Raw genomic sequence first — 15281 nt, 5'->3', positions numbered from 1 at the left:
ATTTTCGGATAGAAGCGATATCCTTACGGGTAAATTACATATCCGCAAAAAGTGTCGTATCTAATTAGCCAATGCGGACTGTAGAGGCTAAATTGGGATGACAATTTACGCACATGCATTTAGCCCAGTTTTACTAAAGCGAGGTTGATTTTGTTCCTGTATTCAATAGTCAAACAGCAACGTTGTATATGGACAGCAATGTAAAATGTCGTAAGCAGACAGAGTGAAGATAACTATTTACAAATCGATATTTTATTGCTTATTGTTGACGGATTGTTTAGTTCTTTGTACATAAGTTTATGTCTACGCATATATTGTTTTTAATTTTTGAGACAAATCAAACTTCGTTCTGAGAAAAAATTGACTTAATGCATGTGCGTGAAGTCACGTCAAAATTAACAAGGGACTAAACTTTCCGCCTAAACCGGGTTTTCGTTTAGCAGATATCTCCTTTATACCGAGAGGTCCGTAAAAGCGGAATGTGTACACAGGCTAAAATCGGACGACACTTTCTGCAAATGCATGCAGCCCATTTTTTCCCAAAACTATTCGTATACTTACTTCAATTTTGGCCATGGCAGATCACCCTGGTAGCCAATGCCTCTGTTGTTATGACACATTGCTGCCATCATATTGAAAGTGATTATACCGTTCGTGGTGGAGACATTTTGTTCCATGATGTCCATGGGCCAACGAAAGACTCTTTAATAGTGCGTCACACTGGCCCTGCAAATGATATCAGCTCTGCATTAGTAATGGCCATTCGATTGGTTGCAGTTCAATTAATACAACAAAGTTAATGCAACAATTGATGAAACTAAATTCACTAATTCAGTTACATACTCTTTTATCTTTCTATTAAACGTCCGTATTATTTTAAGTCAAATAATGACGACGATTTCAATTTATAAATCGTTTCAAAATAAATCTGTACAAAATATTGTTTTGCGTCGTTTTGCTGTCGTTTATAGATGGACAATATTTGGTTTTGTACTAACATCTTTAATACAAAGCATCTTAAAGATTTTCGTCACGTTCAACATAAGTACACCAAATTGCTTTGTGAAGAACCTTTTTGAATGTATACATTCATTTATAATCTGCAAAAGGCCATTGGCTGATATCTTTTTAGACATACGTTCACTTTTTTATTTATTCTTCAGTAAAAGTGAAGCTTGGCTAGCCATAAAATGTATAAAAAAACATACTTTGCATTGGCCGTTCATAGGAGGTGATTCCAGTTTTGATAATTATATGTCTATGGTGTTCAGTAGTTAACACAGTAGATAAGACCGAAATAAAAACGTCATGAAATAGTTTATGGAGTTCCATTGATTGCTATTTTAAAGTTAAATTTAAAAAACATATTCATCTGCGTGAAAATTTATTTGATTAGTATTAAACATTTTGTATTTTTTACCACAGAAAAAGCACAATGTAATATTTAAGTGTTGTTGTATAAATGTTCTTTTATAACATGTGCTATACACTGTTTCATGTGTTGATATATGGCTGTTAAAATTGCGCTAGTATAATGTTGATTATAATCTGTGTTATTATCTTTCAACAGTGTCGCTGAGGTTTTCCGAAATACCTTATAATATAAGTCCAGAATCACAACGCAGATAATTGGTTAAACAAAACTGCATAATACAATAGATAGTGTCTGTTGAAACTAAATCAAATGAACACGATTACGGTGTGCCCTTAACCGTACTATGTCAACGTAAACTCGTGATACTAATTTGTTTCAATTATCTGATAACTTGTAGGTCATGGCGAGTTCACAATCTTGCGTGAAGTGGTTTACGGTACTGGTAGTATACGGACATTGAATAAGAATAATTAGTCTCGCTCTGGGAAAACTGGGCTTAATGCATGTGCATAAAGATTCGTCCAAGATTAGCCCGTGCAGTCTGAAAAAGCTTACCATGGACGACCCTTTCCGCCTATTCTGGATTGAGTTGAGAAGAAACTTCCTTAAAACAAAAAAGCGGACTGCACAGGCTTATTCTGGACGAATATCTACGCACATGCATTAAGCCCTGTTTTCCCAGAGCGAGGCCCACATGTATAATATATGGCCCGGCAATCATCGCAATAAATAAAGAACCCCGAGCTACAATAAGGTTTCTATTATGCAGATGCAAATTAAAAAGGGACATGTTTTTGTATATTTGCATAACGTTAATCAACACATGACGACGGCTTTGATTTATTCAAATAAATATTACAGTCCTGAAGCTGTCTAAAGTGATCACGTGTGTTGTGTACCTTAATCTTATTTGGGAACTACATTTTGGTTATGTTTGATGTGTTAGGTTTTTCACACTGTTTGAGTACCTTAACACATAGTAACATACTGATAGGGTATTTCCTTTTAGTGGGACCATTTCCGATCTGGAAAAAATGAATAGGGGAAAATGCATACGGAACACCTGTTTCATTTGTTTAGTGCCAATTATGGTAGTGAAATTCCTATTGCTAACAAAACTAACAACAAAAATACGATTGTGTATTACAACAAAGTTAATTCAAGTATTGTAAGGGCTAAAACAGCGCGTTTTTATGTAATTAATTTATTTATTTAAAAAAACACAGTCACGTCCACAACATAAATAAAATTTAAACCTAAAATCGTAAGGTGAAACATGGCTTACCTTAACCGTATAGTACATAAACGATCCGTTGAATAAAATACCAATATTACGTAAACACATGTACACCGTTACTGTCGAGGTTAACAGCTATTATGAGTTCACCAAAATTCACACGGAAGCACCCAAGCGCGTCACGTACACACGGAAAGTAAATCGTTATAGATTCGACAAATACAGGTTTGCACAGGTGTATTAAAAGTAATGTTTAACATGGACACGCGCAAAACATGCGTGGTTGTTTACTAGCTATGTTAAGGGTGTTTGATATATCTGTTAAGTCAATTTTTCGCAAAAGTGTTTTTTTTTACATTTTAATTTCAATTATAAATGCAAAGAAGGTAAAGTCTAACACTAATTCATTCACGTTTGATATATAGAAAAATCGTTTTGTGATTTTAACTGTGTTATTGTAGGGCGTGAGACGTTTGATATATAGAAAACTCGTTATGTGATTTTAACTGTGTTATAGTAGGGCGTGAGACGTTTGATATATAGAAAACTCGTTATGTGATTTTAACTGTGTTATTGTAGGGCGTGAGACGTTTGATATATAGAAAACTCGTTATGTGATTTTAACTGTGTTATTGTAGGGCGTGAGACGTTTGATATATAGAAAACTCGTTATGTGATTTTAACTGTGTTATTGTAGGGCGTGAGACGTTTAACTGTGTTATTGTAGGGGCGTGAGACGTTTGCGATATATGACGGGTATTGCGAGTAGTAGTAAAAAAGTTAAACAGAAGGAATACTATGACATTAAAAGCCAAATACAGAAGGATTGCTTGTTTTATGGATTGTATATGTTTTTGAGGTGGGCACTTTTATTTCTGCGATTTACATACTGCGTAAAACACACATGACAAGGAAAGTAAAAGGCTTCATTCCACAAACCCCAGTGTTATATTAGAAATATTTTTTTTTTTTTATACCGGATTTATATAACGTCCTTTTCATGCAAGAGTACACGTTCAAAGGCGCTATTGAAATATGTTCAACCAACTGCCTTGCCATAAATAAATTGAAAACAAAACAACCCGACATAGCTGTTTCATTTTTTATACAGATATATATAATTAATTATTAACATGATATTACTGATAATTCCATTCATTTTTTAGGCTGTTAAACTAATGTTCACTGTTTCATGCTTGCTCATCACCAGGATTAACTCGTTCAGCGTCACTCAAAACCGTATTGATTGTTAAATATGGTAAGAGTATTTCCTCTTCGGACATGTTATGTGTTATCCAGTATTTCAAAATATTAAAACACTATAGTAGAAAGCGCTAAGTAGAAAGCGCTAGTTGTGCAATATATACATGCATGCTATCACAATTATTTAAATGAAATTAGTAAATGTTTATTTTAATTCATAAACGTTTAAAGCAGAATATTGTCCGTGAGCCTTTTATATTACCAAAAAGTTTGTACACTTATTATATGTACATATTAGTACACTAACATTCATAACTAATCCAATACATACATGTTATTTAAGGTTTCATGTTAATAACATAACACTTAAATTAGCATAACAAGGGTTTGAAACAATTGATTTTTAATTAAAATTCAATTTAATGTTGAAATAAATGGCAATTGCTAACGTGCTGTTTCATTATCAAACTTATCGCCAAAGTTATCTCCCCAAACAAGTAAACGGTTTTCATTACATTCATAAATAAAAATGTATACCCCCTATTGAAAATATATATAAATAAACAGCTTACAAACAATTATATTGTTATTGAATCGCCCACCATTACGTGGTGTGTAATGGCGGTAGGGATGCATACTAGCTATTCGGATGTTTAAACTTTGAAGGACTGAGTTTTAGTAGTGTCTAGCCTTTCTGTTATCAATAGTGGAAGTTACAGCTTAGACAAGTTATTCCGCTTTCGAATTTTTTAGTTGAAGCGAAAGGTTGATGATATTATAATTTAATTTGCATCACACATATTGCTGTTGATTTTTAAGGATTTTTAAGGATTGCTATAATTAACGCGTTATAATTCTACATAAAAACGCCAATGTTATGTAATAGAAAAATATATTGGCTAGCAACTATATTTATATTTTAAAATCGAAAGTGACTTCTTTCGTTTGTTAAACAACCCATAAAACATGCCTGCTCGTAAGAATAGTATCTGGTCATTGTGTTTGTAATTAGATTATAGGTTGTGTGATTATTTTTGTGAACTGTAATCAGAGTAATTATATGATGCAAGAGCACAACATTATTTGTGATTTCTTACGTTTGATTATTCATTACTAAAAATAAACATCTCTCACTTAAAGGGGATTTCCCGCCTTGTTTTTTCTTAAATAATTGCTGTGAAAGCATTTGAGATTATTGGCTGAGTAATATAAATGAAGGTTAATTTTATCGCTCAGAATACATGTGCATTTTAGACAGAGTGTCATCAATATGTACACGAAGATATGTTGGTTTTATTATAATGTGTTCCAACCTACGTATATGTTTTAGTTCGTATGCCTACTAGACATATTGGAACGTTAATTATGAAAACTGTACCTTTTTCTCGATGCGAAATTCACGCTCACACAGATTCGACGAATGTGTGCATTGTTTTGTAATCAACATATATGGGAAATCTTTATCCATTTTATATTATTGATTGTGTTCGAAATTTATACATCAACATGATATTTTCAAGGGCTAAAAGGCATTAGTTATTTCTAGTGATGCAATATTTGGCACATTTTGTTAAATTTTTGTTTAATTTTACATAGCTTAACTTTTAATTTAACATATATATATATAAAAGTATATTTTCAAATAGGAAACATGAATGTGCAATTATCAACGATGTTTTCCTGCTATGGGTATTAAGGATTTTACTTAATAATATACTGGGCACTAACTGGTCTTATTGGTAATACATTGCGTAAAGGTTTACATATGTGTAAAACAACTGATATAGCTAGTAAATGAAATTACCAAATTTTATGTAGTCATATTGAAACAAATATTTCACGATTGATGCTCTTTCAAAAAAAAGAATTCTGCGGTGATTAACCATTTACATGCGTACACTAAAGAGACAATACTATTAATGTTACGATGTTTGATGAAACGATCTGAAAACATTAAACCCCGATTTTTTTAGATACTTATTTACCTGTTGTAATCGCCCCAACATCTGCTAACCTGTTGAGCAAGCTATATTATCTAGTAACCTGTTGTTCACGCTTCCTTATCTAGTAACCTGGTGTGGAATCTTCATTCTGTAATGCCAATGCATTCAATACAACTGCTGGTAATAATATTATAATTGAATAGTTCGGATCGGCATTGGATTACAATATGTAAGCACTCATTAAAGCAATTTTCCCTCTAGATCGAGTGTAGTTTTTTTTTAATTACATTATAAGTAGCTTAATATTCAATAGCAAGTTACTTCCATTATTACACCGTTGAGATCAGGAAGAAGCTGTGGAATAAATTTGTCTTAAAGAGTACAGTTCTATCCCCAAAATCAACATAATTAAGAGCTAAACGTATTGGTTTCTCCCTGACTTCATTTAACTTGATTGTCTGTATATAAAAGTATCGGATCATGTATCAGAAAATACATTGTAGGCAGCTTAGCAAATTAAAACGAAAATTATGTTCAAGTTCAAAATGTTTCGTATAATCGCATCTGTATTACGAGCCGACGCCATTTCATACCCATGTTAGTGTTTGTAGAAAAAAATGCTAACTCAATTACTTTTGCATTACTGCAACTAACGTAAGTGCTTCAAACATTGCAATGATGACACGTTGAAGGAAATGCATGAGTATTTCTGAACGTGCAAAAAAATATTAAACTATCCTAATTTCATGACAATTAACTGTACTATTTCATTATTGTTCAAACGATTACTTTTATAAAACTAATCGGCTTTCAGGTGCCTAAGATCTTACTGCAGCACGTTTAGATGACTGAATGTGACACCAGACACGATGAATCGGAAGGGTTCCATAGACAGGGCAGTGTGTCCAGCCAACAAGACCTGGTAAGATTAGCTCTCCCGGATGGTAGGCATATGGCAGTCGGACTGTCCGTCTTTCCATAAGTATGTCATTCCGTCTGTCTGTCTGTCCTTTCGGCATTACGTTTCCCGAATTGTTTCGCCTAAACGCTTTGAGATATGAACCTGTTATAGCTCACCTGAGTACATGTGCCCATGTTTAGCGTTTGTGATCGCCTTTTGTCCGTCGTGCGGCGTCAACATTTACCTTGTTAACACTCATGAGGTCCCATTTATTGGCCGATCTTCATAGTCAGAAGATTTGTGACAATTCTATCTTGGACGAGTTCGAACATGGTTCCGCTTGTTTGAAAAACATGGCCGCCGTTGGGCGGCGCATTTTTCCATATATGGTTATTTATGGCTATAGTAGATTCCTGTAAACACTCTAGAGTCCACATCTATTTTCTGGTCTTAATGAAACTTAATCAGAAGATTTGTCCTAATGATATCTTGGTCGAGTTCGAAAATGGTTAAGGTTGGTTGAAAAACATTGCAGCCAAGGGGCAGGGAATTTTTCCTTATATGGCTATAGTAAAATCTTGTTACTCTCTAAAAGTCACATTTATTGTCCCATCATCGTGAAACCAGGTGAGAATATTTGTTGTAATGATATATTGGATGAGTTCCAAAATAGTTCCGTTCTATTGAGAAACATGGCCCCAAAAAGGGCGGGAAGTAATCCTTATATTGCTATAGTAAAACCTGTTAGTACTCTGAACGTTATATTTATAGTTCACTCTTCATGAAACTTGATGAAGGTTTGTTCTAATTATTGGACTGCACAGAACAGGTCAGTTCCTTTGTATCTCAAGTGAGCGACTTTGGGACTTTTTGGTCCTTTTGTTTACTATATGATTCTACATGCATCAGTTACAGATCAAATTCGAGTTTAGTTACGTTTCATTTATTTTTGGCAAATTAATAGACTTATACATTTTCTCTATAATAACAGTTTTCTGGACTTTTTACGAAACGGTTATATATATTTACCTGGATGTTGGTGTGTGAGTCTTTTTTTACATTACTGACTAATCAAGTATGAGTTTAACTCCGGTTCTTTGATTTTTGAGGAAGTTAGGGGCCTTTCACTTTGAAATTGTTCTTTATAATACTACTTGTTTTCGGATTTTGTTTCCCAAACTCTTTGAACTATTAACCTGATTTGTTTGTATGTGAGTCTACCCTCAGCAGTTATAGATGAAGCTATAGTTTAGTTCCGTTCGATTTATGTTTGGAGAAGTTATGGACATTAGTATTGGGCTTTTTGCTAGAAGCTTGCAGATATATAACTAATTTTTTGTGTTTCAGTCTGTCAACATGACTTACAGATCAAAGTTGAGTTTCGCTTTTGTCAATTGATTTTTGACGAAGGTACGTGCCTTGGACTGAGAAATGTTCTTATAAATAATACTTTTCTAGAATGCTCTCAGGAACGCTTTCAGAAACTGACTTCTTTGGTATGTGAGTCATACAACATGATCTACAGATCAAGTTCAGGTTGTGATTTTTACGAAGTTACGGGCCTTGGAATTAACCAATTTCTCTAAAGCAAAAACTCTTTTCCTTATATTTTTTTGCAACAACTTTCAGATATGGAAACATTTGAGGTTTAACAAATGAAAAGCACATTTGTGACAATGTTTCGACCAACATGAAGTTGGTCCCTCCCTATGGTATTACACACATACATTTTACGAATCTATATGGTGGAACATTAGTTTAATAAAGGCTGGTATGTGTTAAATCTAATACCATTAAACGTATTCATATTTTAGTTCCAATAGTAAATACTTAAACTTAAAACTTACAATTTATCGCTTTCCTTATGTTGACAACTTTAAAAATACTTTGTTTTATAGTATGCCTCTGGCGCTGATGTCTTCATTCAAATTTCAAATGTTCAGTCCTTAGAATCACATTTTCATCCGATTTTTCAAATCATTGAAGTGCTATGTAAGTGTTAAGTACTTTGTTCACCTAACAAATTCTTAAATTAATAAAATAATACGTTTAATTATGCAGCTTCAATTAATTAAAAGTCAGATGCATATTAAAAAATGTTCACTACTTGTTTCTCTAACAACTTGAGATCATAGAGATTAACATGGTATGTACATGTACTAACGAAACAATTTCAGAAATAAATCATCTCTTCGTGTATTGATTTTTTCCCCGAGTATCTTCATTTATGTAAATAATGTTATTTTACTCGATTATCGTTCACACGATACATCGAATACCGGATTATAGAACACGCGAACATACAAATAAACATATAAGTATAACTTTCACAATTTATACTTTAAAAACGATGGCATATTGTGTATCCGATACAGTCTTCTTGGGCAATTAATCAACTATATCTTACGTAAAGAAGTTTGATACAAATGCAATATATATTGGTGTTTTAAATACATGGACATTCCAGTACACTTATCATTTAATGTCCGTTTATTGAATCAACTCATGTAAATGAATCCAAATGTTATTATTTTTTATTATTTTAGGACAATGAAACTATTTTCATATTTATGACATATGACATTATATTTAATTTAAACATATTCCAGGTTCAGTGGGAAAATGCCTCCGTTGAAACATGCACTGTAATAAGCTTGCTCGACTATGGTCTGGAGATCATACAGGTTCGGAGAGACGCATACAGGGAGCACTGCAGGCTAAGGACTGCACGGACAAATGGAACAATAACGACTATTATTACGGGTAGCAAGGCTAATGGGCTGATCCGCTTCCTTGAAAGTGATATAGACATCATGTTTGTACGCAATAATTTCGTTTGTTTAGAAGATTGTGTTAGTGCTGATACATTTCCTAGAGAGATAACCGTGTTTAGATCATACAGTCGTACGAGTTACCCTGGGCACTGTTGACTGCTACTAGAAAGACGCGGTACAACGACTGACCGGAACGTAACCGATGCGTTGTGTGATGATGGGCATGGTCACGAACTCCGGAGCAGTGACTTATTTGTACATAACTGTAGGAAATGTAAATTCATGAAAGGCATAGTACAGCATGATCGCTCGGGGCCGTCAATGCCTAATGCATTGTCCGGTATATTACACACAGACATAGTAGATGCATTTCGTTATCACTGCCCCAGCATCCTGTCTAAATGGGCCGCAAGACCTTGCCACTGGCCGCTACCGTATGTCGTTCAGCAGGTCGTATCACTTGGGGCATTTCTTACGCCTGTTGGATTTAAAGGTAGGGAATATCAACATGTTGAATGGAGAGTTTGTTTCAACGCCGGTGAGATCAAACTAGTATACAATCTTAATGAAACTCAAATTAAATTGTATTTTCTATTAAAAATGGTCAAAAACGATGTTTTAAATCCACATAAGAAAGAAGTTTCATCTTACACGTTAAAAAACATTGTTTTATGGATAGCGGAAAATAATCCTCAGTCTTTGTTTCATGAAAGAAGATTGTTGCACTGGTTGCATGTAGCATTGGGTGCGCTAAGAGTTGCGTTGAATACCCGAGAGTTGCCGTACTACATGATTCCAGATAGAAATCTGATGGCAGCGTCTGAACTGGATGAGGAACAGCAAAGTTTATGGATATCAACGATTAAAGAAATGATTAATGAAGGACCCAGGATGATACTAAGACTTCCGAAGATACGACAAGCCCTTATCGCTCATCCTGAACCATTTCGATGATACATCAGAAGGAGAATGGAGCTGGAATTGCTGATGCTCCTGAACATTAACAGAATGATCCTCTGCGGGGATGAGAGCGGGGAGGTTGACGAGACCGATGCGATTCTGCAGGCATTATTCACACGAATGAACGAGGTTATAAAACAGGTGTGCGTGAGGATGAGAATGGAAGGGAGTCGCGTTATCAACGCGGATGCCATTTCTGATAGAATTATGATGTAAAACGTTAACGAAGACCAATTGATCATTAACGAGGAACGGAAAACTTATTCATAAATTTTGAGTACATATAATCTTTGAAGTATCGATGAGTATTGTTGAAAATAACGTGATAATTCAACGACTTATCGTAATAGTGATTTCTTCAGTAATTGATGTTTGACTTGCAGACGTGCGTTTCACATTTTAAAAATGTGAACAGTTTTACAGATGCTTTGTCTACAGACGGCTGTAACCTTGACAATAACAATACTTTTGATATACTTTATCAAAACAATTTCAATCTTCTAGCTAATCATAGTTTGTAATATAACGTTGTATAATAGCTACATTTTATATGATCGTACACTAATATGCATGTATCACCTTTGGAAACTAGTGGTTTCATATCAGCGTTTGCAAATGAATCTATTTAAAACTTATATTATTTACTAGCATTTTGTCTATTTATGTAGTTATGCGACTTGTGTTTATTTGAGTATGCGTGTTAGGAAATAAATTGTTTTTTTATTAGTCGTATTTCCGTCTTTCGAGCTTCATTTGCACGTGTGTCTAGGTTGGTATTGTTTACGCATTTGTACTTATTCAATTTATGTGTTGCTGGTAGTCCACTTTTAATGTTCTAATCGCAGTAATCGCAGTACATGTAAAGATAGCATTCTCGTTTTTCTCGTTGATAATAAACAGTAATTGTGATCGGCAATATTGTGGACAGCGTATTGATCACATTAATGATGCAGTTATCGTTAAAAAATTTGATATCTGTGTTCATTCCTACCTCTTCAATGTCTTAAAAAGCGCAATTGTTGCATCCATATATAAGAAACATAGTGCCGTTGTTATTTGCAAATCGAGTAAATTACTTCTCATATGAATTTATTATTGCTCGCGGTTTTGGCAGAACAAGTTAACGTAAACTTTTAATAAACACGGATAAACTGATCTCATCAAAACCCATATATTGTATTTTACCTAAAGATACGTAGATATAGATAATCTAGTAATACCGTTAAACTCGTTTTTGCTCTAAGCGTATGCATGCTTGTGTCAATTTTATAGCGTGATTACCGTATTGCTTAAGTCATGGGTGTTTTTTTGTGTTATTTACCCCTTTATTCTGTTGGCTTCCTATTGCATTTATATAAAATGGCAAGTTTTAAGCAACGTTTTCCATGAACTCGCAATAGGTTTAATGCTAAACAAATTATATTTCAGAAGATGAATTTATACGTTTTGTTTAAATGTCGCTTTGATATAAAGGACGAAAATTAATCATATTTTATTGTATTTCCAATACAATATGTGATCTTATTGATAGCATTAGTACTGTTGTTGTTAATTCATTGATCAAAATAAAGTCTATTTTTTGCCTCACAAATTGTGTTGATTTGAGTGACTTTTGTCGTTGTAGGTTCAGTTATTCATTGTTATTTAGATACTATCGTTAGCGATATTTTAATAAATATAAACTAATAATTGTCAAAAATAGGAATTCATAACTTCTATTTTTTCGTCATTCGTGGTTGACGGCCTCTTTAAATCAAGAATATTTAATACATTTCTGGTTACGCATCTCACAATTAAATGATTGTGTTTAATGTTTATTAGCGGAATCTCGATGTTATACTATATATACAGTCAATTGTGTGTGTAAAATACCTAGTGGCCATTGTAAGAGGACGTTGCTTGAATGTAGAAGGACGGTCTAAAATTTACTAATAAATGCGCTGAAGGCACTGAAGTTGTTTGCTATTGCATAATCTTAGACGCAACTCAGTTTTCAAAATTATGTTATAGCTGTTGTAGTCTAGCCGGTTGAGTAAATACAACTCAAGGCGTATGCGGCTACATGTTTATTCAGTAATGTCTAAGCTGCAAGTGTTCAACAAACTGTATAGCATATTCATATATAAAGACAACTCTTACGGATAAAGTTAAGTATAGATAAGTATAATACAGTGATGTCCTCTTAAACTATGCATAAGATTATGGAGCATCTCCCTTCTTTTCAAATAAATGTTTTCTTGGGAAAATATTTATCTGTATCTGTATATCCACCGTTAGGGTAGTATTCTATATATCCGTATCCGCATCCGTATCCGCAAAATCATAATACTGACGCTATACTCCATTTATCCGCATATGTCGAACGTATCTTTATTTTTGTATATGGATAAAACTAAAATTTATAATTGAGATAATTATTATGAAGGACAAGCGTGAATATAAGTAGATATAAGGTACAAATCATCGTTCTGTCTGTAAAAAAAATACAAATGGTAAATACCTGAAACATCTTCTTTTAGTGCCTTGACTATGCTTTTCCAAACATTTGAAGTAAAATCAGTCCCGATATGCAGAACTGCGTTGGTTGTATAATTCCGGGTAATTTATCACGAATTCGATAGTTTTTCAGTTAATTTTTGAGATGACAGCTACTCTCATCGTGCTAAATGCCATCCGTATCTTGTCCGCAGTAGAATGCTCTCTTGAGCGTTCTTTTACGGACGCCTTTTGCGCGTGCGGATATACGGATGCGGATGAATGGAATAAGCGCAGTGCATTTCAACTTCTTCTATTTTTTGCGGATATGCGGATGCGGATACGGACAGATTCAATACCAGTCTTAGGCTAGTATTCCATCTATCCGTATCCGCATCCGTATCCGCAAAATCATATTACGGACGCTATATTCCTTTTATCCGCATACGTCGAACGGATCTTTATTTTTGTATATGGATAAAACTAACAATAATAATCATTGAGATAATTATTACGAAGGACAATCCGCTAAGCGTGAATTTAAGTAGATATAAGGTACAAATCATCGTTCTGTCTGTAAAAGAATACAAATGGTAAATACCTGAAACATCTGCTTTTAGTGTCTTGGCTATGCTTTTCCAAACATTTGAAGTAAAATCAGAGTCCCGATATGCAGAACTTCGTTGGTTGTATCATTCCGGGTAATTGTTGACAAATTCGATAGTTTTTCAGTTGATGTTTTAGATGACAGCTACTCTCATCGTGCTTAAATGCCGTTCGTATCTCGTCCGCATCCGCATTAGAACGCTCACTTGAGCGTTCTTTTGCGGACGCCTTTTTCGCGTGCGGATATACGGATGCGGATGAATGGAATAAGCGCAGTGCATTTCAACTTGTTCCATTATTTTGCGGATGCGGATATGCGGATGCGGATACGGACAGACGGAATAGCAGCCTCGGGCTAGTATTCCATCTGTCCGTATCCGCAAAAAAATAGAACAAGTACAAATGCACTGCGCTTATTCCATTCATCCGCATATCCGCAATCGCAATAAGCGAGAATTGCAAGATAAGGATCTCGGTTTGCTTGTAAAGATTTTGTGAAAATCCTCTTGATTGTCTAAATACATCTCTCAGCAACAGCGTTGCACTGGGAGTGTAATGGAGATTATGTGACATGTTAAAAATCCCAATCTTTACGAATTTTGGCCTGCATTGTCACTTATCACTTTTAAAGGAATACCATGTGTGGCAAAATGACCCTTTAGTTTGTGTATCACTGTCTTAAAGGAATACAATGTGTGGCAAAATGTCCCTTGAGTTTCTGTATTACTGTCTCACTTCTTATAATGTTCAGCAAACTACATTCAAAATATCTGCTGTAGAGATCGACTATTACAACATAGTTGAAATCATTCCAGTGAAATATGTCAGTAGCAACAACCTGCCATGGTCATTAGGAATTTGATTTGGAATCATAGGTTCCTTTGTGTAACTGTTTCGGTGCTCTAAACTAATAGGACAATTGAGAACTTTGTCTTAAATGTCTTTTGTCTTATTGGGCCAAATCATAACACTTCGTGCCCGTTGTGTACATTTCTCAACTCCTAGGTGTGAGTCGTGTATTTTGTCCAACATCAACTGTCTGAATTCCGTCGGAAAAATAGCATTGCTTCCTTTGAGCAATAAACCATCAATGAATGCCAATTCATCTCTAAAATTCCAATATGGTAGCAAACATTTTGAAAATTCCTGTCGTTGTTCATGCCAACAATTTATAATGATTTGCTTTAGTGACTGCATTTCAGAGTCAGATTCAATTTTGCTTTTAATCAGTTGCATTTTCTGATCACTCATAGCAATATTTTTCATAATCATATGTACATATGAGTCCATATCTTGACAAACGGCAGTCTGTTCGTCCGACAAGAACATGCGCCATAGCGTGTCTGCTACTGGAATTTGTTTTCCAGGTATATGCACTATTTCATTGTCATATTTGGTCAATTGTTATAACATTTCCTGCAATCTTGGGGGAGCTGCTAGCAAACTTTTCCGTGCTATGCTAACAAGTGGTGTATGGTCACTTTGGACAATTACGTGTCGTCCGTTTGTCATTTGATCAAACTTTGTCATGCCAAATAATACAGCGTTTTTTCGTGATTTGCGCATAGTTTCGTTTTGTCTCCGTCAATACTTTTGAGGCAAAGCAAACAGGGTTGTCGCTTAAAAGTAAAACGCAACCAAGTCCATTTTGTGATGAATCAACTTGCAACACAACATCAACTTTTGGATCAAAATACGAGAGTATTTGTCCTGGGTCTTGAGTAATAACCCCTTGTATTTTGTCTAAGGCAGTTTCATGCTCCGGGTCCCACCGGAAAATACTTTTCTTTTTCAACAATTGTCTCAG

The 15281-nt window shown here is 34.6% G+C and overlaps 1 protein-coding gene and 1 long non-coding RNA gene across 7 annotated transcripts in view; one reads left to right on the top strand and one right to left on the bottom strand.

The window, feature by feature from the left end:
* LOC127867019 (dihydrofolate reductase-like) overlaps window positions 1-15281 on the bottom strand; it is a 148252-nt gene that overhangs the window by 5802 nt on the left and 127169 nt on the right. Inside the window, exons 1-2 of one of the 6 annotated variants that reach the window (XM_052407940.1) lie at window positions 2661-2813; window positions 562-726 (exon numbers count right to left, since the gene is read on the bottom strand). In XM_052407940.1, coding sequence (XP_052263900.1) covers window positions 562-686 — 125 coding nt within the window. In that variant the 5' untranslated portion in view covers window positions 687-726; window positions 2661-2813. Of the gene's footprint in view, window positions 1-561; window positions 727-1208; window positions 1257-1594; window positions 1776-2660; window positions 2814-15281 lie in introns of those variants that run through there. The other 5 variants (XM_052407943.1, XM_052407944.1, XM_052407939.1 and 2 more) reach the window with 5 other exon arrangements.
* Window positions 4453-11919, top strand: LOC127867038 (uncharacterized). The gene is made up of 3 exons (XR_008043235.1): window positions 4453-4580; window positions 6573-6680; window positions 9269-11919. It is a non-coding gene; the product is annotated as an uncharacterized LOC127867038 (long non-coding RNA).

The sequence above is a fragment of the Dreissena polymorpha genome, chromosome 2 (assembly GCF_020536995.1).
Source record: "Dreissena polymorpha isolate Duluth1 chromosome 2, UMN_Dpol_1.0, whole genome shotgun sequence".
NCBI classification, from domain to species: domain Eukaryota; kingdom Metazoa; phylum Mollusca; class Bivalvia; order Myida; family Dreissenidae; genus Dreissena; species Dreissena polymorpha.
Note: the sequence above shows the minus strand (reverse complement) of the source record. Positions and strands in the feature narration are given on the sequence as shown.